Below are 22078 nucleotides of genomic sequence, written 5' to 3'. Positions count from 1 at the left end.
AACTTTCTCAAATCCTAACCTCAAATCTTCGAGGCTACAAACTATAGTCGGACGGGAAAAGAATCATTCATAGTATGCGAATTGTATATACACATGCAACGCTGGTACCATACTACTTATATAAATAGACAGAAAGAACATTTTATGCAAATGAAGTAAAACAATTTACTCACGGACAAACATGCCCGCCATACCCATACCAGTACCAATGCACATGCTAATAACACCAATCTCCTGGCCACTGCGCTCCAACTCAGGCAGCAGAGTAGCCAATTGGCGAGCACCAGTAGCACCGAGGGGGTGGCCGATGGCAATAGCACCACCGTTAGGGTTAACCTTCGCCTGGTCGATACCAAGCTTGCGAACGCTGTAGAGAGCCTGCGAAGCGAAAGCCTCGTTAATCTCCCAAACTCCAACATCAGGAACCTCGATACCAACAGCCTGCAGAAGCTTGGGGATGGCCACCGCAGGGCCAACACCCATCTCATCGGGGGCACAGCCCGCGACAGCAGACGCGACCCAGCGCGCCTTAATAGAGCCAGACAGACCCAGCTCCTCGGCAGTGGAACGACGCATCAACAAAGCAGCAGCGGCACCGTCGCTAACCTGCGAGCTGTTACCGGCGGTGCTGGCACCGGTAGGCGAGAAAGCGGGCTTGAGGGCGCCCACCTTCTCGAGGGACAGGCCGTGGCGGATACCGTCGTCCTGGGAGACGGTCACTTCCTTGGCGGGGGCATCTGGATTTGCGGGGTCGAGTGTCTTGGTGGTGACGGAGATAATCTCGGAGTCGAATCGACCTGCCTTCTGGGCTGCGGATGCCTTCGCGTGAGACTCGACGGCGAAAGCGTCCTGGTCTGCGCGGGAGATGTCGTAGCGCGACGCGACGTTCTCGGAGGTAAGGCCCATGGGCATGATGCAATCGCGGGCATCTTGGGAGTGGGACTCCTTCAGCTCGGGCCAGAGGACTGTGGGGATTGCACGGGAGCCGTAGTTTCGGGTCATAGATTCCATGCCACCGCCGACGCCGACATTAATTGCGCCGGCGCGGATGCCGTTTGCAATTGTTGTGATTGCTGCGAGGCCGGATGAACATTGGCGGTTGATCGTGTTGAAGGGCACGGAGTGAGGGAAGCCTGCGTGGATCTGGCCCATGCGGCCGGCTTTCGCGCCGCCCAGTTCTTGTAGGACGGAACCGATGAGAACATCGTCGATCTGGGCGGGGTCTAGGTTTGGGTTTGCCTTCAGGGTGGCTTGTAGCACGCTGGCGAGTAGCTCTTCTGGGTAGGCGTCCTTGAAACCACCCTTCTTGGCGCGGGTGACGGGTGTGCGCAGCGAGGAGAGGATGACGATATCATTGGGGGACTTCTGGAGTACTTGGCGGAGACCGCGGGGAATTGGCGAAGCCATAATTGCGTAGGTTGGTTGGAGTATTTGAGATTAATTGAAAGTTGTATACCGAGAGTCAATGGTATTTCCGGTCTTCTCGGCGCTGTCAGTTTGGACTTGAATATGATGCTCTGGGGTAGTAACTCACATCTGTACAAAGGCTAAAGTATGCAAGAAATAGAAAACAGAGAAGCAGACAACAATTCCATTCAAACACCACCCCGGGACCCCATAATTACTTATAGGAAAATGCCGGACAAAATTCCGGGGTCGGAAGTAGTTTGGTCGCTCAGTACCGTTGAATCGCCGCGGCACTGGAGATCGGCTAAGCGGTTTCCCGCGAAATGTGGGGAGAAGTTAGATGTTGATGCTCCAACTTCTAGTATACCCTCAGGGCCTAGTCTCCTAGGTCATGCTAATGGATTCTACAAAGTGTCTCTGAACATTCTACCATACTGAATACTCCAAATGACAGACAGCCCGACGTCGGCTCTGAGCTGGAGCCCATCGGATGCTTATGTCAGCCATTTCGGATCGGCACTTGGAAGCAGAGAAGCCGAGGATAGATGGAGACATTCCTGAATTTGATATCTTGGATTTGATATGGATATTCTAGGATTCTGGGATAAACTGATTGATAACCCCGATGGTTGTCATATGAATGGTTCCCCTTGCTTATCCCTCGATGAACGCCATATTTGCCAGGCAAGTAGCCTCCAGGTTGTTCTCCTTGGGCACGAGCCAGAACTTAACCTGGACGACCATCTCAACCATTGTAATACCAGCTTCTGCCAGCTTGAACATTTCCGCATTAGCAACCGGAACGCCCTTGCAAGTCTTCCATCCGTTGTTCTTCCACTTGGTCAACCACTCCGTCAAGCTGCGGACGAGGTACTCGGAGTCTGTCTTGATCACGAAGGTATTTAGTGGCATGAGGACATTGCCCTTGCGCGTTATGTTGCGGCGTTTCTCGATGATGTTGGTTGCATTGCGCAATGCCCGCAGGCAGGCGGTTAACTCGGCGATTTGGGTCGTGTGAAAGTGGTCACCCTTGCCTGGAATGGGCGAGGAGATATTGCAGGCGTTGCCACGCCCATAGAACACTCCGATTGCCGAACGCTTTCCAAACTTTCCGGTGAGGCATTCTCCATGAATAGCGATGATCAGGGAGTCTTCATGGCCTTCGTATTGCTTGCAGTCTCGGCATTTGCTGGTCGAAGTGGGACATGCAAGACACATCCACGAGCCGATGTCGATTTCCATTTCCGGCAAGGTGAAGTGGGCAGGATACTCGTCCTCGGCACGGAAGCGGCGGTCTGCAAGGGTTATCTCTCCGTCCTTCTGCGCGGGAGAGCCAGCTATATGGTGGCGGGAAACTCCCTTGGTGCGTGGACCATGTGCAGTAGAGCTGTGAACACAACCCTCCATTTCCTAGCCATAATGATCAGTATTTGGAAGATGGTCTTCGTGCAGGGGGGAAAGGTGAGGTAAGTTATGCCAGTGTGACCCCGAGGTCAGGATCAGTGCTTACCTGAGATGGATGGTGGGACTTCTCTTTCTGGGGTATCTGTGACACTCGAGGGACGCGGGCTAAGTCCGACACTTCGGTTTCCAGTTTATCCTTTCTTTTCATTGTGTTGATGCGAACAGGAACAGCACCTCCAGTCACGGAAGGCATGGCTGAAGATGATTTTTGAAGAGCGAAGAAAAGTGTAGTCAGTCAACCGGAGAGTTGAATTGAGGAAGGAAGAAAGAAAGAAAGAAAGAAAGAGAAGGAAGATAAAAGTCAGGAGGGACAATTGACAACAAAGATAAATAGAAGATGGAAAGAGGGCAATCACAGTCAAACAAACACCTGGTGTCCAGATCTGACTATGCAAGAGTCAATACTTCATGTCTTAGCAAAAATTGTAGAATGTTAACACTATAACGACTAAAGAATTAAATGTCTTGAACGCATCAAAATAAGAATCGAGGCCTACTTTTACGGATTCTATATCTCCTTGACGTAGAACAAAGAGCCGCAGTTTGTCCCGCCTTTTAGGTTAGGAACTATGCCCATGCCATCAAGTTATGTAGTTATAATACGGTTTGACAGAGATGCGCTTGATAACAGGGTGTATTGAAATGGAAACACTAGGAATGTGTATGTCGAAGTAGAGGCACTATAGGCGCGTAATGAGTATGGACATTTATGTGGATGCGACAGCTTATTGCTGTTTTTCTAGAGGTTGACACATCAAAGGAGAGACACTATAGTAATGATGCTGAGAGCATCGCTCATATATTAGACGTGAACAGAGATGTCAAGACTCATAACTATCAAGAGCGAAGTCTAGAAAAGCGGACATTGAGGTATACGGTGCAATACGAGAATGAATTGAGCAGTTCAAGAAATTAGTTTTTAAAACAAAGACTATGGAATTGAATATGAGGCCACCAGGGCCGTTCACTTCATTCTCAGAAGTCAACTCAACCTCATTTCTTTATGAGGGGGGAGTGAGCCGGCCATCTCAACGGAAGATGAGATGGTTAGAGTGTCCAGGCACCTGGCGCCGGCACTGAGGGCAGCCCCTACGGAACCCCATGATGAAGCGGGGCTTCCGGCGGGCTGCACCATCAGGCCGGCCGAAGTACTGGACGCGGGTGCGGACACGGGGGGCAGGGAAGGACCGGGGATTGAAGCGGAACGAGCGAGGACTTTCCGAGGACGAGTCCGTCGCAGTACTCTCATTCATCGAGCTGTAGTCATACCACGTATGGGTGACTACGGCGTAGCCGTCCTCGTTGACTGGGCCAACGGTGCGAGTGTACGGCAGGGGCCAGTCCACATTGACGATGCCCGATGCCCCATCGTTGGGAGTAGAGAGGCGAGGGTTGAACTCGGCTGGCTGGGTGTTGTCTGTGCCGGAGAAAGGGAATGGGCCCTGGGTGGGCGCCTCGGATGACTCCCTGATATTCAGAGATTGGTTGAAGAGTGTGTGCGGGATGGGCGAGAGCTGGCCATTTTCTTGGACCAGGTGGGGAGAGAGAGCATCGCCATTGGCGAGTGGGGTCAGCTTGGTGGATAGTTGATTGGTGTTGGCTTCGTTGATCTTCAACACATTGCTGAACAGCTTTGCGGGAATTGGCGAGGGTTGACCATTCTCGGCCAGGAAGGGAGACAGGTTATCGCCATTGGCCAGATGAGTTGGCATGGGTGGGCATTTGAGATTCAGTGGCGCAGGGCGGCAAACTCGCTGTTTTGAATTAGTGGCTGGGGTATAATTAATATATAGTTAGATATAAAGTTGACTAACCTTTTTCTTGGACTGCTCCAGGCCCTCGAGGGCTCGCTTGGAAGGAACCATCGTTACCTGATAAAGGGAGTACCTGGTATAGTTCAGAATAACCATGCAAAGGTAAATTCGAAAGTTCGCGAGCGTGTCAGAAAGAAGCGTTGGAAGTCCGAAGTTGATTATATAGTGGAGTTCCATGTTAGAATGTGTTCTATTTTATGAGAACAATAGGAAATCTCTGAATGTCAATTAGCTTCATTGTGTTTGTTAGCTCTTCACTCAATTGAGTTGCTCTATAGTTCTATTGTTCTGTTCTGTTTTATTGATCATTACCCGATTAGGACTATATGATACATCCAACATTTTTTGATTTGATCAATCACGTATAAGAAAATGAATGGGCTTGCTAGTTAGTATGACAATATTAGAAGTACATGACATGATATGCAGGTCAGCAGATAGAGAATAGTCCTGTCGGTGTAAAAGCAGTCGGACGTGTATAACATTGACTGTGGTCATCTCCGGCCCGGTGATTGGATCAAATATGCACAAGACAGGCCAGATCTAACCCTTACAGTGTACAGTACATACGGAGTAGAATGTAGTCTAGTTTTATGTTTTAAAACCAGTAAGCCCTAAAAATAAGTAAAGAAAAGTCTCCAGTGTATAAAGCATCCCTTGACCCGTGAAATCTGTTGGCCCACTTTTGCCTCTTTGTTCCATTTTTCCCCTTGACAACTCTCCTAAAATTGTGAGTCATTTCTGCCAATTTAAATTGGATTTCGATTCTAGAGAATCATCTTTTATAATCATCTATAATTTATACTAATCAACCACTAGCGTTCTTGGAACATCAAAAATGCCTCTCATTAACACTCACGAAGTCAACGAGGACAGTCGTGGTATGTGGAACACTCCCTCAGCTCAATTGCGTATACTAATCGTCGTTAGTCCTTGGATACGATCCATTGCTGTCACCCTACTTCTTGCAGAATGAGATTCCTGCCGTGAGTCGATTTTTTTTTTTTTCTTTCAGCTTCACCCCGCTCTTTGCGGGGCCATGGCAACACCAACTAACGTCTGTATAGCCTGCCCGTGCCATTGAAACAGTCCGCGCCGGTCGGAATCAAGCAATCGAGATCATTGAGCAGCGCGATGACCGCCTGCTAGTCGTGGTCGGACCATGCTCCATCCACGACCCCGATACCGCCCTCGAGTACGCCCGCCGTCTTAAGGAGCTTTCCGTAAAACTGGAGAAGGACATCTGCGTGATCATGCGCGCCTACCTCGAGAAGCCCCGCACAACAGTCGGCTGGAAGGGTCTGATCAACGACCCCGATATCGACGAGACTTACAACATCAACAAGGGTCTGCGCGTGTCCCGTAAGCTGTACACCGACCTGACCGGTACCGGCCTCCCCATCGCCTCCGAGATGCTCGACACCATCTCCCCACAGTACCTTGCCGATTTGATCTCCCTGGGCGCGATCGGCGCCCGCACCACCGAGTCTCAGCTTCACCGCGAGCTCGCCTCCGGCCTGTCCTTCCCCATCGGATACAAGAACGGCACCGACGGTAACCTGACCGTCGCTGTTGACGCTATCGGCGCCGCCTCGCACCCCCACCGCTTCCTCGGCGTAACCAAGCAGGGTCTTGCTGCCATCACCAAGACCGCCGGTAACGAGCACGGTTTCGTCATCCTGCGCGGTGGCAACCGAGGCACAAACTATGACCGCGAGAGCATCCGCGCTGCCCGCGAGGCTCTCCGCTCCAAGAAGCAGCGTGAGGTCCTCATGGTCGACTGCTCGCACGGTAACTCCAACAAGAACCACCTGAACCAGCCCCTTGTCGCCAAGGAGGTCTCCGACCAGCTCCGTGAGGGTGAGACTGCCATCATCGGTGTCATGATCGAGTCCAACATCTACGAGGGTAACCAGAAGGTTCCCCCCGAGGGACCTGAGGCTCTTCTCCGCGGTGTCAGCATCACTGATGCTTGCATCAACTGGGAGATGACAGTCGAGGTGCTTGAGGATCTTGCCGATGGTGTTCGTGCTCGTCGCGCTGCCCGGAAGGCGCAGCAATAGAGGATTGTCTTTTTCTATAGATGCCCTGTCTCTTGCTTTTCATAGCCCTTCTTCCGACGGGAGGGAGAACGGGTCTGGCATAGATACCTCGTTTCGGTACCTGTTTCTTTTTCTCGGGTTTTGAGCGGTTTCCTTTGTACCTTTTTTTTTTCCTTGTTCCTTGGGAAACCCCCTTGGGATTCATGTGTGAATGTGGTGTCAAAAACATTGAGAGTTTTGCGTTGGGCTGGGACTGAGGATTGGCCAAAATTTTTTTTAGGAATATGATCAAAGACTGGATCTGCTTTTTATATTTTTCTGGGATCTACCGTTTACTTATAAGAATCCTTTTTTCCCCTTGCTCCACTACATGCATGGATCATGTGTGGCCGCGGCAAAGCGCTTCTCCGGATGGGTTCCCTGTTTGGGGATTAGTGCGCAAATCTAGGCTATCAGAGTCTATTTCGGTGAAAATCATTAAGTAACCTACTAGATAATGGGAGTGGTGGGTGGTATCTACATATAGTATACACATAGATTACATTGTAGGTGGGATTTGATGAAGTAGAAATGAGATAGAAGCAGATCTATGTACTGTACACGATATACATGGAAGCCCGCCCGTCCACTCCCTTCGGAGTATCAGGAAAAGACTATACTGACTAGGAACACATTCCAGAAAGATAAAAGCATAAAACGCCGTAAACCCCCTGGGAGAATGGAAGCAGGCCGCGAGAAAAGATCGCAGCTTGCAATGCAAGAGAAAAGAGAAGTATGGCAGATGGCAAGAAGTGAAGGCCGGAGGGGGAGAGATGGGTCTAGATTATGTCAATCGACCCATCTATTCCGCCCTTCCTTCGTTTTGTTTGCTTGGAGGACCAAAGGCGACACCAATTTACCGTCCAGTCAACCAGCTAGTCCAGCTCGATGTCTTGGCCTTCGCAGCTTGTTCCACATTCTCAGCCATCACATCCAACTGACCGGGCACAGGAGCGCCGGTCTTAGCCGCAGCAGTATCCAGAGCTTGCTTGGCCTGCACGGCCTCCATAACACTGCCTTGAGACTTGTCGGCACCCTCAATAGCCAAGACTGGTGCAGCAGATGCTCCGGTGTCTTCCATGTTGAGCTTCTCGAAGAGGAATCGCTTTGCCTTGGCCCAGGGCTTCTGTGCCTTTTCCTCCTCGCGCTTCTGCTTCATAATATTACCGATCCTCTCCTTCTTCAAGAGTTCCTCCTGCTCAATAGTTGCGGTACCGTTGGCGCAGGCCATCTCGGCCTGTTTGAGAGTCTCGAGTTCCTTTGCGATCCAAAGCGTGCGTTGGCGACGGTTATAGAGCGTGAGCGAGACCATCGAGTAGATTGTAAGAACACCGCAGACACCTAGTATAACCCAGTAGGATTAGTATAATTCCAGAAGGGGTCAATTGGAGGGGTTCCGTTGGTTGTCATCGCTGACTCGGATTTCCGAAGGGATCGTATGTTGTGTTGCTATTTTGCTCATATTCTGGACGAAACATACCGGACGCGGCAATCAATGAATAAACCATTCCCTTGTGCGCTTTATTGGCGAATCTCCGCCCAGACTCAATCCATCGATCCGTACCGCTGCCAGCTGCCTGTGCCTTCCGTGCAGCCCGTGCCTGTGCTCGCAGTCGTTCCACCTTCTCCTTGGGTGTCTCCGGTTGACCACTGGGGCCAAGTTGCTGTGGTGAGGGCTTCTTGTTGGAGGTCTTGCCAAAGTCTGGGGCTTGGTACGCGCCGGCGGTCTTGGAGTTGGCGTAGGGCCCTGTGGCCGTGAACCGCGTTGCGTCTGCGGCGGATCGGGACATGTTGGGAGTTTCCGGTTTCGGGGGGAGAGCTCAAGATAGGGATTGGGAATCAAATTATTAATACTGCCAATTGGCTGGAGGCAATTGGAGGGCCGTGGTGGGGTGATGGAGCTGGAGGCAGTTGATAAACCGGGGGATTTGCAGGTTGGAAGGTAAATTTTCATTCAGCACGGGAGATGCGCCAAGACATTCAACAGCTTCAACTGATATGACTTTCATCTTGTTATTTCTCACTTCTGAATTTGGGGGGATTTGTAATTTACATGCTATCAATGGATAAATTATACTTACCTTTTTTTTTTGGAAATTGATTGGCCTCTCTAAACACACACCCCTTCTCCATTCTTACTCTGCATATGTATCCTTCGACTGTCTTTGGAACACTTCACATCTACATCGGTCTTCACTCGCCACTCTCAATCCTTACTATCGACTAAGACTTCTAGGGTTGGTATATTGATTAGAAACCTTTGGATGAACCTACACATCTTTCAAATTCTATCAGGAGACTACTATTTCAATATGGGAGACAGCTCGTACAATGCCTCGGACCTGAACTCAGTCCTCAGCACTTTGTCTAGTCTAGCTTCTCAGGGTCAGGGCAGCACTAGTCAACATATACCCATACCTAACCTACCGCAAAAAATCATATCCTCTCAATCTAAGCCCTCGGAGGATCCACGACCGCCGCAGTCAAGGACAACGAGACCATCCGCCACTTCTACATCTACATCCGACTCGTCAACTATCACAACTTGGCCCGCAGCATTACGACATGTGATGCGCACCGTGGGTCAAAACGAAGAGACTCAGGCGCGCATTCGCGGCGTGATCCGAAGTCAACACCGTCATGAACAACAATGGTTCCATGCCCGCGAGGCATTATTGAAGCAGCAGCAGGGTCGCCCTGAGAAACAGAGGGAGCTAGATGCAGTCCTGTGGGTTTATCTCTATGCTACTGCTATGTGATATTTTACTATTGACTGATAACTGACACTTAAATAAGGAGGTCGATCGGTGCCCCGGTAAAAGAGGACGATGGCTCGGTATGTTCTCAATACCGCTTTACTTATTCACTCTGACTGATTTCCACTAGACCGAAAAGGAGTTTGCCGCAGAGATTGCAACCTACGATGCAAAGGTTCATAGGGCAGCCGTGCAAATGGCAGATGCTATCATTGCCGAATTGCGCGGTCTGGATATTCCGTTCTTTACGCTTCGGAAGGATCTGGTGCAAGATATTCCATCCAAGGTAGAAGGCTCACAGCCACAGAGCCAGACCGAGTCCACCCGAATGAACTCATCGCCTATCGCTAAATCTGAGCTTGTGAAGTTGCAGCAACGCATGTTGGAGTTGCTCGAGGATCTGTGTAAATAATGAGATTTCTAAGAATCCGAGACGTATCCTCGATTCTCATCCTTTTTGGTATGACATAGGTCCTCTTATAGTCGAGAATGATATAATTATGGAAGTTCTTGATTTGTAATCTATACCTAAAGAGGAAGTTATTTGAACCAGAATTTCTACAATGTATGTATGCGTAACAAAACAAACCCTCTAGTACATTCCTAGACTAAACCATACGCACAATCACCCCGGATAAAGCTAACATCATCAAGCAAAACATGTCCTGTAACTGACGAATCCTCCGAATCACAAGCAGCGACAATACTCAGGATATCATTCTCCCTCTTTGGTACATAGCTCCCTGTGACCTCTGTCCACTTCCCAAAATTGAACAGCTGCGCCGAGGCAATGCTGCCGATTGTTGCATTGCGGCCCATGTACACATATACCGAGCAATACTCTGAGCCGGAAGGCGATGGAATTTGAGCCTGAACACTGAATTTGTACTCCGTGTGAGGCTTGAGGTGTCTTAGGCCCTGGGAGATGGTGTTGCCGCGGTTTCCTACTGCGGTTTGGAGATCACTGTGCATATCACTTGGTTAGTGTCTGATATTGCAGCTTGGCTGGACTGGATGCATATATGGACATTCTTACAGGTAATAGTCACCACTGTAAGCAATTGCTCCGTTGCTGATTTTGGCCACATTCACTGCGGATGGATGCCATGGGCCCAGGACGCCGGTTTCAAAAGAGGGATTTGATACGGCATTACATGAGAGAGACATGATTATTAGAATGGCAACTGTGAATGTAACGAAAGAAAAGACAATCCGTCTGCTTTTGTAATGCACCTGGGTGAGCCCGTCGGCTTATATTTGAGACACCTTTGCGGGGCCTGTTGATGATCTACAAATAGGGCTACACATATAGCCATTTTTACAAAAATAGCTTGCATTAGGGTCTTAATAAGCTTCGGGGCCCCATACTCTGACCGTTGAAACATGACCTATTGATGAGGGTCATATTAATCTTACCATAAAAATGCTTAGCATAGGCTTCTTTTCCACCAGATTCCTTTGCTGTATTGGTAAGTTTATTTGTAAAATTATTATCTTTTGAGGCAGCATAAATCATACGAACACTGCTACATACCCCACACCATTCGGCCTTAAGCTAGTATGTTTATACCAACAGGGTTTGAAGATGCCACTACCACCAAAGGCCGTCCATCATTACCACTAGGCTTCAATATCGAGGAAGTTTCCCAGAATGGCACCGTGACTTTGGTGGAAACGTGGTCTTCCTTGGTCCCCCAATCACACCAGTCGAGCTTTGTCAGGCTAAGCTGGCACCGGGCTTCACAGTTAGGATTGGAATATCTTGTCTAATAATGGACGTCAGAATATCTAGTAATAAGAGATTGGAAGTATACTTACGTAGAAGCTAACATGCTTATTGGTAAGCTTGAAGCCGGAGGTGGCTCCCCTCCTTCCCGTACAGTAAACGACAGGTGGGCGCCACTGGGAAGAACTAGATCGGGATGTTCTGGCATCATGGTCTGATGGAGGTGACCTCGATCTGAATCCCAGGCCATAGCAAAGTGTACGACTTGCCTGGCCTCAATTATTCCCGGTAGCAATCCAAGCTGCAGAATCGGTTGAATTAAAGAGCTTACCGTATGTGTAATGCCATCCCTCTTGGTGAGAAATCCATATACACAGACAATTAGCTAACCCAAAGACATGAAAACGAAAGCTTCCCCAAAGTGATCAAGTTACCGAATGACTCGTCTCCTCACAATTTTCATTCGAGAACTATGCCCGAGGCTCCTCTACAGCGGGCCACCTAATAACACTCACCAAGCTAAATGTATACCACGCATTTATCCCATATCTCTCCATCCTTGAGATAACACCTCACCGTGATTGGATATCGGAGAATACAATATCCCCATTCAATATCCACGTACTAGGGTATATCGACGACACGAAGCTGCCGGTCAGTCTACGGCCGACGCAAATACAGTGCGAAAGCCCCCGCCATCCCTAGAATGCATGACAGCCTGATTACTGCCCGCGATGAGCCAGACAACGGTCAATTAGCGTCGATGTCATGGGATTCTGGGATATCTCAACGAAAAGCTCCTGTGTAAAGAGAGTCTTCGGATCCAAAAAGTCGGGAATTACGAAGGAATTCTTGAAGAAATGGCCGTGGGTGATTTGTGGAGTGCCGGAGTTAATTGAGTCTACGAATTATTGGCAAAGAAAGCGAGGAGAGCAAATGATTTTTTAGATATCTTTGAATTAATAGCCTCGAAGCTTTTACTGAACTATATGTAGTCATACGCATAGAGACAACACATAGTAAACTCACATGTCTTAGTATCCAAATGTGACATTCTATCAAACCGATGAAACCATACACATACAGGGTTGGATGCTTCAATAGAGATGAACATCCAGTCCCCTCAGAATGGCGTTTGTGTGTGTCGTCTGTCTGTAGATATATTCCCGTCCATGGGTACTCAGGGAGCGCTTCGAGCCCCGGGGGAGCCCTGAAAGCGATGTATACCTGTCTCTCTGTCCATCTGTCCAGACTTCCTATATCAACGATACAAAAGCACCTAATAAATTAACCAAATAATCTGTCAATTTTTCTTTGATCTGGAACTGTCGGAATGCCTCGGCCGACCGCCCGCCAAACGCCGATAGGCCGGGGATTGAAACGTCACTCTTCATTCCACCATTTCTTAGCATGACTCCTACAAGATCGACAAAAACAAGTGGTCTAGCCTCACTGGCTTGTACCGAGTGCAGAAAGCAGCATCTTAAATGTGACGCCAGCAAACCATCGTGTTCGCGGTGTGTTCAAAATGGACTTCTCTGTCAATATCTACCCTCCCGAAGGGGCGGACGCAGGAAATCCCGACTTGAGAGTCCATATCAACGCCACCCGCAAACCGTCAATGTGAATGTCAGTTTTCCTCTTTCTTCTTCATAATCATTACTAAATTCTATCCTAGACCCGATATCAGTCTGGGGGCCCTGTTCTGCCAATAGCCCCTGTGCAGACTCCACCAGATTCGCAGACAGGTAGGCAGACAGGACTCGATATTCCCACTGAGCCGGTCTCCTGGCCAGTGATGCTTGCGGGAAATGCTCCCGTTCAGCAACCTGTGGAACCACCAAGGAAACTGTCGCTCCATGACGAGCGCCTGCCTCGGCTGTACTATGAAAATTTCCATGTCGCACATCCGATCTTGGTGCCCAGCTCCTTATATCATGACCACAATTACCCTCACTTCTTACAGCTAGTTGTCCATTTTGTGGGCTCTCATTATATTGCTTCTATTCCAAGCCAGCCATACAAGGAACAAGTAGTGGCTGAGCTTAAGACAAACCCTGATCGATCGGCTTCCATGGTCCAGGCTTGGCTACTATATTCCATTGCTCTCTACGCCCGCGATGAATGGACGGAGGCACAGGATGCCCTCTCTCATAGCATTGATATTTCCCTGGAGCTCGGGATGAATCGCTGGTCATTCGCTTCATCCACAAACCCCGAAAGATCGCTTCAAGCCGAAAGTATGAGACGTACATGGTGGGAACTATACGTCACCGATATCTTCATGGCAGTGCCCCTCAAAACCACGACATTTCGATGTAGCACTGTGCCACCTGAGGTGGCCTTGCCGTGCGAAGAGTCAGCATATAATTGTGGAGGTGATATCCCGAAACCACGTATGATCATCGAGTTCAAGCGGAGGATCCTCGCGGCAGAGGACACTGTCTTTTCATCCTTCAGCTATCGTATCGAGGCTACGACAATATTATGCCGGGTTCTTGTTCTAAACCGATTACGCGACTGTCACCGGGATCATCTCCAAGCTGTCGAAAATGCACTCGTGAGCTGGATCAACCACTTACCACCCAAAAAGCTTGACATTGTTGATTCATACGGCAACGTGGACGAGATGATGTTTCAAGCGCATTTGACAATAGCCTACGCCGCCATGCTCCTCCACTTACCCCGAAGTGATCTTCCATCTGTGTTGTCCCAGTCCCAACCAGATGATCGCTTCTGGCCTGGTCTGACTGGCCAGCTCTCATCAACATTCACCCGTCTAGTTCATAGTATCAAAGCAACAGAGGCCTCGAGGCGTATCTCAGATTCCATATCTGTCTGTCCGAATGTCTCAAAGCACACGCCCTTCATCATCCCCGCCTTGACTCTCTGCGGACTCATCCAGCTCGCTACGTCCACCAGTCATTCCGAGGAGTGTTTCGACCATCACTGCAACCGTGTCACGCTCATTCTAGGATGTCTCAAGAGCACCCAGCGGACATGGAAACTGGCCGAGTCCCTATACCATGCTCTTCGATCTTCTGCAGCGGAAGTCTTGTCGGATTCGATGGAAAAGTGGAATGCAGAACCACTACATCGATTCACCCCGTCAGCCACAACGCCTAATGACCAAGAACAACCCAGCACCGGTGCAAATCCGGTCCCAGTTATGCCAGACGGACATGATTTCATGCCGCCGGAGTTTTCCCCAGCATTTATCGATCCGACTTGTTATAATGCCTCGTTTTTCAGCGCTATTCCTGATTTTGATATGAATTAGATCGGTTATACCCGGGAGCCAATGTGGTAATTCAATATATTCAAAGAAGAAAGATACAAAGAACTTATTCCGCTCGCTGTCATTTTTACCTAATAGTTTCTAGGGTAAATATCAGCTGGCCTCATGCAGCAAGCTATGGATCAGGTATCGGGCCTCTATTAAGTGAATGCCAATGATACGTAATAATGATAGGGGTCCAAACATTACTCCGTATGTACGGAGTAGAGAATTTTGATATGTCAAACGCCGACTGGATATTTTCGAGTCGCCGACCGTGCCGATGAGATATCTGATTGGCCCGTTGGAACTCCCTCGGTGTTCCATTCGGGAGGCCACGCATAGCAACATCTTGTGCGGCAACTGGACATTTCTCGTGAATAGAAATAAATACATCTGATAGATAGAGACTTGTTTCTCGAAGTACCTCGGTGTTGAAAATGGTATCAATTGAGTCTGGTGTTCTACAAAACAGTTCGTGTTCTACAGTAAAAGGGTTCGATAGTACGAAGTATAATCCTATGCCCTTTCCCACTCACACAATTATACATCGGGAGATAATGGCCAGAATACTCACCGACTATTCCTTCATTGAGTCTGCGTTGGTCGAATATCCGCTGATAACCGTGATAACGTTCTGTGTCTTGACATTCACAGTTAATGACATAGGGATCTGCTACATGCTCAAATCGTTCGCCGATGCATTGATCTACGAAGTCACATTAGTATGTACATCTGCTGGACTAATCTTACATCATTAATCACACGAGAGTACCAGATAGTTGAACCGCAGCTGCATGTCTACGTTTGGATGTTGTTACCATGGCGTTGGCGACTGTGTTAATTTCATCCCGCCAGCAGTTTTTACATTGAATCTTGAAAACTTGAAAACTTGAGAGAAATGTATTAAGGAACTAGAAAGACGTGTCTAAAAAAATGTCTAGGTTGTTTCAAGTCCCACTCAATTCTGGGGGAATATCAACGGTTGTACTGTGAATAGATACGGGTTTTAGGGATCTAGCATTCTAGCATTCTCAACATCTTCTCCCTTTTTGTTTAACATGTATTACTCGTCACCAAGAAATACCGTGCAGGCCTCTGGGTACTATCAGACGAGACTGTAATCGGTCTGGGGCACTGGCATGCAAGGCATTGGATCAATCGGCGATTGAGATCCTTTTTATAATTGAGATCGCACGGAGGAATTCAGGGGGGAACAGATACGAATTGCTTCCATATAACTCATCCATGAATCCTCTCCATTAGCTCCCATACTCTTCCATATCTCTTTCCAACATCTCTAAAATTTCCATCCACAATGCCCGCTGTCCTTCCCTTGGTCCCACTTGGCACCAGCCTATCACTAGGAAACAAGCATTACCAACCCCAGTACAGCCTGGATGATCTCGTACAAGACATCAAGGCCTACCTAGGCAAGAGTGGCGGTATTTCCTCCGCAGACGTCGACAACGAATACCTGATCTCGCTGGTGCAAAAGTATATTTCTGATCCGAACGACTGGGCCCGCTTTTACTACAACGACACCAGCAAGAATTACACGCGTAATGCTATTGAAAACATCAACCAGAAAGCAAATATCGTGAGTTCTATTCCCAGCGTTAGCTAGATGCTATCAACATTAGATACCGCGAATTAGAGATTAACCCCATATCCCAGCTCCTCCTCGTCTGGAACCCCGGGAAAGGTTCCCCCGTCCATGACCATGCCAATGCACACTGCATCATGAAGGTCTTAGCTGGCACGCTACAAGAGACTATCTACACCGTCCCCGATCAGGACTCTGATCTTGCTGGTCCATTGGAAATCAAGTCTGATACGAGACATACCATGAATGACGTCGCTTATATCTCGGATGATATCGGTCTACATCGCGTTCATAACCCGAGTAGTGACCAGGTTGCTGTCTCTCTTCACTGTAAGTGTTGGACCACAAAATTGACATGGGAATTGAATACTGATGGGTGTTTTCTAGTATATACCCCACCTAATGCTGCCGACTATGGATATAATATTTACAACGAAGTGACAGGCAAGGCGAGCTTTGTCCAACAGGCTCAAGCCGTTCCTCAGAAAGAATGAGGGCATCGGAGATGAGACAAAGTGATGGCCTGGTTTGATGTATTTTTGTTTCTTTATTTTGTATGCGCCGTTAGCCCGTCAGATACCATATTCCATTTCGCTCGGCGCTGGCGCTGGCAATACTATTTCGTTGTTCTACTCAATATTATGGAGTCATTTGATATATTTCAAAACAAATTGATGAATGTTTTCAATAAATAGCTAAGTTCCCCACGAGTTGATTTGAATAATAGGGGTCGTTTCATATCTTCTGCACTAAAGACTCTTTAACTATGTAGCCTCAATTTTTCATCGGGTTTTGGCAAAGGCCGGACTCTACTCCATTTAAAGTATTCGATTGTAGATCATATGAGGCTCCCTGGTCAATATATCATAGGTTGTCTGACATGTCGGGGGTCGGCGCTCATCCTCCGTGATTTGAACGGGTTTTGCGGGCTTTGGACAGAGCGCGAGAACGATGTGCATGGGAGATTATTATATTAATCTGGTCGATGTATCCGTAGACTGAATGTATCTAAAGAATTGATTCACCATGTTCAAAGCTCTCATCCCCCAGTCCATAACAGCAAAGTCGGCCGCGACCGTCACTTTCCTAGGCGTCGGAGCTTATTGCGCCCAATCACGTCTGATGTCAACAGCCAATGCAGAGTCAAATGAGTCTCCCAAAGTCTTCTCAGGATTTGGATTTACAACATTGCGCTTGCAAAGCACGAAAGATGTAAACCACAACACAAAACGACTCGTCTTTGAGTTTCCAGACGAGCACGCCACAAGCGGATTGTCATTAACTTGTATGGACTCGAATTACCCAACTTCAACTATTAGAGCTTATATACTAACATACTGCAGCGGCACTCCTCACCATATCCCGCCCCGAAGGGCGCTGGTTCCCCGTACTACGCCCATATACACCTATCAGCGATCTAAGTATGAGCAATACCCTCAACTTCCGACATATATAAACTAACAAATAACAGACCAAGAAGGCCAGATCGAACTCATGGTCAAGAAATACCCTAACGGCAAAGCGAGCACCCACATCCACTCCCTCGTCCCAGGAGACACCCTCACATTCGCAGCGGCAATCAAAGGACACGCCTGGACACCGAACCAAGCCCCGCAGGTCTACCTCATAGCAGGCGGAGCCGGTATTACACCGATCTACCAGCTGGCACAGGGTATTCTCAATAACCCAACCGACAAAACTAAAATCAACCTTGTCTTCGGCGTCAATGCCGAGAAGGACTTGCTTCTACGAGAAGAGTTGGAGAGCTTTAAGACACGGTTCCCAGGCCGATTTGACTATATTTACACAGTCAGTCACCCGGAGGGACAGGGTGATGGTTTCAGGAAGGGTTATGTCACCGAGGAACTGTTGCGGGAGGTTGTGAAGGCCGATGGGGATGCGAAGGTCTTTGTTTGTGGACCTCCTGCTATGGAGGATTCGTTGGTTGGATCGAGATCCCAGAATGGGATTTTGGCTCGGCTTGGGTTTGCGAAGGGTCAGATTGTGAGGTTTTAGCTCATGGCTTTGCGTGTTCTATTATTGTAGCATACTTCATATTCAGGGCCTGGGCCTAGCCAGCATATGAAAAGAAAACAAATCATAAATTTCATAAGAGATTGGAAGACACATATTTACTAGATACCGATCATTCCGCTTGAACGATTGGGTGTCCAGAGAGAGTGATGGTCTGAGATATATGGCTCTTATACAAGAATGGCTCCCAGCCCCCATTCCCTGTTCTGCTTCATAGAGAGGATATTCAATCGGATATCAATCGGATATTTAGACCTGATTCAAATATTCTGATATATCTACGGATTAAGCCCAATGCTACACGTCCATTCTGTATCGCGCTAGTGGAAATAATGACGCGGCCTCCCGATTTACGAACATTCGTCGTCAGCCTCATGCCGCGCCATCTCTCTAGTTTGTTCGGCGTACTCCGTATGAGCTTCGTCTGCTCCACCGCCACGTTTCCCATTCGCCCGAGGGGGAAAGGGCAAATGTGTATGTCCAGCGGTGTGGATATTGGACAAAGAACGGGGTATTAGGGTGGTATGTAACAGAACTTGAGGTTCATACTATACACAGAGACATGGATTTCATAAAACGAAACGAAACGAACCCGAAAATATATCCCGGAATGTGATAATACATAAAATGAGAAGAAAAATGCACAGAGCTCAGCTCGAGTCTCCATAGGAAAACAGTTTGTAAACAGCCCAGATATATGCAGAAACGTCACCAGCATGATATGTACACATGGCAAGGACGGAATGAAAATAACGCCAGACGGGGGTATGATATGCATGGAACGGCCATGACCAAAATGGTATATACCAAATGGTCTCAGATAGTCCTCTTTTTCTTTTTTTGTTCCTTTCGCGGTCCTCGGGCAAATTCGCAAGCCCGGCTTGGTGATGTTCGCGAGCAAAGATTCGATGCAAACGTAGTGCTAATCATGCAAGATGGGAAGCGCAAAAAGGCCAAAACATTCAAGACCGTTGGTTGGAAGAGAGGCGGAATTCTTCCACGGGGAGACCCTCCCCAGAGGGGACGTGCTGGTAGCGGCGGCCACGGCGGGTGCGCATGAACCGCCAGACAGCAAATCCGCCTCCGCCCAAAGTGCCAGCTAGAATGATGAATATAAGGAGATTGCCGATTGTGCGGACGACCTCGTAGGCCTTGGCGACGTTCTTCGCGACCTCCTTCGCGTCGGCATATTGGACATTTGAGCGGTCGCCGGAACCAGTGGAGGTACCGTTGATCAATTCGGCCGCTTTGTCGCTACTGGTGTCAGCGAGAGACGCCGAATTCGTGTTATCGTTGGCAGCGACGATGATTGAGGGGTCATCAGGAGTAGGGCCGGAACCAGAACCAGCCCAGCCGGCGGATTTCCAGTCGGGTGGGGTGCCAGTGCGCATGATTTCAGAAGTGTGCATGACATTGCCCTCGGCATCGATGGCCTCGGCAGAAACAAAGTCCATATAGCCATCGGCGATGAACATGGTCTCGAAGTCGGTTTTGTCGGTGGTGCCGATGAGTACGGACTGGCCGTGGTCGCGGGCCTGCGCGTAGAATTTCCACTGGACGACATCGGTCGCACCATTCCAGCTGACGTGGATGATAGTCGTCATGTCCTCGTTGCTGGTACCGTAGACGGATGCGACTAGGTCCGGAGGCGCAGTGGGGCGACCGGTGAATTCGCCCTTGTAAGAGCGGTAGGTTGAGTACCGGTCTGATGTAAACCGGGCGGTCATTAGAAGGTCGCCGTTCGATGCGTGCTCGCTAGAGTAGCCGCGCTCGCTCCATCCGACAAAGACGTTGCCGTTGGGAAGGGCGCGAGCGCTACCACGGAGTCGGGTGAGACCACTATCGGGGCGATTGATCCGCTTAATGACCTTGGCGGTCATAGGGACAACACTTGTGTCTAGCTCGATGAACAAAACGGAGGAGATCTTCTCGTCCTGGCCACGTTCGTCAGAGGCGTTGTTCAGCACCGAGATAACGTGGTGGGTGCCGTCTGACGAGACAAACTTGACATCATGCTGCTTGGAGAAAGTAAAGTCCTGCTCGAAGTCACTCTCCTTTCCACCCAAGCGCCATAAGATGTTTCCATCCTTGCCAGAGATCAAGTAAATGGTATTGGTGAACCGCAATGAGATCAGGTAGTCACCGGCCTCGTTCTTGTCGACTGCATTGATATGTACGTAATCCCAACCGGGCGATCCAGCTGGGGCATCCGACTCATGGAACATGTTCGATTCGTGCAGAACAATCTTGTCGAATGAATCCCACTGGACCAGAACCTTGCTGGTTTCGATATCAACCTCAACAAACCCACCAACCGTGACCCAACTCTCTTCCGTTGGGCGTCCGAAATCGGTCAGACTGACGATCTGGGGACGATATATGCAAGCCAATGCAGTCTTTCCACCGTCCATAATGTTGAATTCGTGCATGTTGAAATCATGGACATCGCTGAGAGCCTGGACCTCTTTTTCCACCTCGTAATGGTTGTTCACAATTGCGCCGTGGCCCTTCTTGGACTCATCATATTCCCATCCCACAATGAACGACAAGTAAGGGTCTTCACCGATGTTGTGTACCGGCTTAAAATCGAAGACATTCTGATTGTCGTACAAGGGTGCTCCAGCCCAGATAAGGACCTATTATGCCAGAAGCGAGTCAGCTGGTGTTTGTTGACCGGGTTTCGGGGACGAGACATACGCCACTGTCGTCGTAAATGTAGGGTCCGACTTGGTATTGTTGATATTTCATGGTGGGTTTCTCCGGGCTGATTTGCCCGTACGGCGCGACAAACCAGTATCCGGGGGCCAACCGCTCGCGGTCGTAGTATTCAATCTCCCATTTTAAGGCTCGGACTTCAGGGAGCTGGATTTTGGTTATTAGAACCACTCGATTCCAACAATGTCAAAGTTCAACCCACCGTCACAAAAGACATCAAATCCGAGTCATGACGCGTTGCAACGGCATTACCCGATAACAGGAGTAATGCAGCCCAAAACATGATTGACTTTTAACGAATGGCTAGGAAGATCGACTCTTCCTATAACAAGAACGAAAGTGAAAAGGGAAAGGAGAGTGAAGAAGCTACATAAGAGCCGATGCCAGCCAAAACATTCAGACGGTCGTCGTCGTCAGTGGCATCAGTGAAGAGGGGGGGGGAAACGACAGCGCTAGGCAATTAAGAGGATATAAAAATTCATTTAATTAAGATAAAGCAGATAAAAACATTAAAAGAATAAAAAAACTCCAAGAGAAGCCCAGATGCCAAAAGAGAAGAGAGAAGAGGCCGAGTCAACGTAATGAAAGTCTTGGCAACTATTTTTAAGTGGAGAAAACATGTGCCGTTGCCCTATAAAGTCCCATCCTCAGGGCTGATGTTATTTCCACTAGTTCTTCTCCTTTCGTCTGTGGACATGTTTGTCTATTATTCAGTGATATGATGGCGTGGCCTACATTTCGAAGTCTGTCCTTTGCCTTGAACTGTAACTGGATTTATCCGGCCTTTCAATTAGCAGAAGATCGTCCAGGGGGACATCTTGGCACTCTATCCAAACCTGGTGAAGGATGGAGTCTTCAGGGGTTTCTCCTGTTTCCACTCCGTCAGGCTTGATGATCGGCAGGAAAATCCTTATGAATATCATTGTGTCTACTCCGTACTCCGTATGGAGCAGATATTCAGTCTATGTTGTGCAGTTAAATATGTCATCCACTGACCTGCAATAGTTGGTGTACAATATTTTACTCCGTAGGTACGGAGTACATATGTACCATATGTACATACTCTTGTCTAGTCGGGAGTGGATAGACATGTCGAATTTCTCTCACAATTTATTTATGTAGTCTTATGCAAATGAAGCTTCACCTCTGATTTTAAGCCACAAAATGTACCTTGACCCCACGAACCACTTTTTAATTA

The 22078-nt window shown here is 48.6% G+C and overlaps 11 protein-coding genes across 11 annotated transcripts; 5 read left to right on the top strand and 6 right to left on the bottom strand.

Annotated features, from left to right (window-relative positions):
- Positions 1-165: 165 nt before the first annotated feature.
- N7447_007988 (uncharacterized protein) lies at positions 166-1407 on the bottom strand (the record flags this gene model as incomplete). The annotated part of the gene is made up of 1 exon (XM_057232250.1): positions 166-1407. The coding sequence occupies one exon, from the start codon at positions 1405-1407 to the stop codon at positions 166-168; it is 1242 nt and encodes a 413-aa protein (XP_057084015.1).
- Positions 1408-2061: 654 nt separating this feature from the next.
- Positions 2062-3064, bottom strand: N7447_007987 (uncharacterized protein; the record flags this gene model as incomplete). Its single annotated transcript, XM_057232249.1, has 2 exons — positions 2062-2817; positions 2918-3064. 2 exons carry the CDS (start codon positions 3062-3064, stop codon positions 2062-2064), a joined length of 903 nt encoding a protein of 300 aa, XP_057084014.1.
- An 835-nt stretch (positions 3065-3899) lies between these two features.
- Positions 3900-4736, bottom strand: N7447_007986 (uncharacterized protein; the record flags this gene model as incomplete). The annotated part of the gene is made up of 2 exons (XM_057232248.1): positions 3900-4625; positions 4686-4736. The coding sequence occupies 2 exons, from the start codon at positions 4734-4736 to the stop codon at positions 3900-3902; spliced, it is 777 nt and encodes a 258-aa protein (XP_057084013.1).
- Positions 4737-5523: 787 nt separating this feature from the next.
- On the top strand, positions 5524-6748 carry N7447_007985 (3-deoxy-7-phosphoheptulonate synthase; the record flags this gene model as incomplete). Its single annotated transcript, XM_057232247.1, has 3 exons — positions 5524-5566; positions 5616-5671; positions 5753-6748. 3 exons carry the CDS (start codon positions 5524-5526, stop codon positions 6746-6748), a joined length of 1095 nt encoding a protein of 364 aa, XP_057084012.1.
- An 874-nt stretch (positions 6749-7622) lies between these two features.
- Positions 7623-8556, bottom strand: N7447_007984 (cytochrome c oxidase assembly protein COX14; the record flags this gene model as incomplete). The annotated part of the gene is made up of 2 exons (XM_057232246.1): positions 7623-8107; positions 8247-8556. The coding sequence occupies 2 exons, from the start codon at positions 8554-8556 to the stop codon at positions 7623-7625; spliced, it is 795 nt and encodes a 264-aa protein (XP_057084011.1).
- Positions 8557-9078: 522 nt separating this feature from the next.
- Positions 9079-9934, top strand: N7447_007983 (DUF2458 domain-containing protein; the record flags this gene model as incomplete). Its single annotated transcript, XM_057232245.1, has 3 exons — positions 9079-9494; positions 9563-9602; positions 9653-9934. 3 exons carry the CDS (start codon positions 9079-9081, stop codon positions 9932-9934), a joined length of 738 nt encoding a protein of 245 aa, XP_057084010.1.
- A 191-nt stretch (positions 9935-10125) lies between these two features.
- N7447_007982 (carbohydrate binding domain-containing protein) lies at positions 10126-10689 on the bottom strand (the record flags this gene model as incomplete). The annotated part of the gene is made up of 2 exons (XM_057232244.1): positions 10126-10486; positions 10559-10689. 2 exons carry the CDS (start codon positions 10687-10689, stop codon positions 10126-10128), a joined length of 492 nt encoding a protein of 163 aa, XP_057084009.1.
- Positions 10690-13046: 2357 nt separating this feature from the next.
- Positions 13047-14528, top strand: N7447_007981 (fungal specific transcription factor domain-containing protein; the record flags this gene model as incomplete). Its single annotated transcript, XM_057232243.1, has 1 exon — positions 13047-14528. The coding sequence occupies one exon, from the start codon at positions 13047-13049 to the stop codon at positions 14526-14528; it is 1482 nt and encodes a 493-aa protein (XP_057084008.1).
- Positions 14529-15843: 1315 nt separating this feature from the next.
- On the top strand, positions 15844-16625 carry N7447_007980 (Cysteine dioxygenase type I; the record flags this gene model as incomplete). The annotated part of the gene is made up of 3 exons (XM_057232242.1): positions 15844-16125; positions 16203-16461; positions 16519-16625. 3 exons carry the CDS (start codon positions 15844-15846, stop codon positions 16623-16625), a joined length of 648 nt encoding a protein of 215 aa, XP_057084007.1.
- A 532-nt stretch (positions 16626-17157) lies between these two features.
- On the top strand, positions 17158-18147 carry N7447_007979 (cytochrome b5 reductase family protein; the record flags this gene model as incomplete). Its single annotated transcript, XM_057232241.1, has 3 exons — positions 17158-17416; positions 17475-17552; positions 17603-18147. The coding sequence occupies 3 exons, from the start codon at positions 17158-17160 to the stop codon at positions 18145-18147; spliced, it is 882 nt and encodes a 293-aa protein (XP_057084006.1).
- Positions 18148-19127: 980 nt separating this feature from the next.
- N7447_007978 (uncharacterized protein) lies at positions 19128-21163 on the bottom strand (the record flags this gene model as incomplete). The annotated part of the gene is made up of 3 exons (XM_057232240.1): positions 19128-20801; positions 20863-21027; positions 21083-21163. 3 exons carry the CDS (start codon positions 21161-21163, stop codon positions 19128-19130), a joined length of 1920 nt encoding a protein of 639 aa, XP_057084005.1.
- Positions 21164-22078: the final 915 nt, after the last annotated feature.

The sequence above is a fragment of the Penicillium robsamsonii genome (genome assembly GCF_028829455.1).
Source record: "Penicillium robsamsonii strain IBT 29466 chromosome Unknown utg000004l_segment0_segment0, whole genome shotgun sequence".
Taxonomy (NCBI): domain Eukaryota; kingdom Fungi; phylum Ascomycota; class Eurotiomycetes; order Eurotiales; family Aspergillaceae; genus Penicillium; species Penicillium robsamsonii.
The sequence above is the reverse complement of the archived record's forward strand: the minus strand, read 5'-3'. Positions and strand labels throughout refer to the sequence as shown.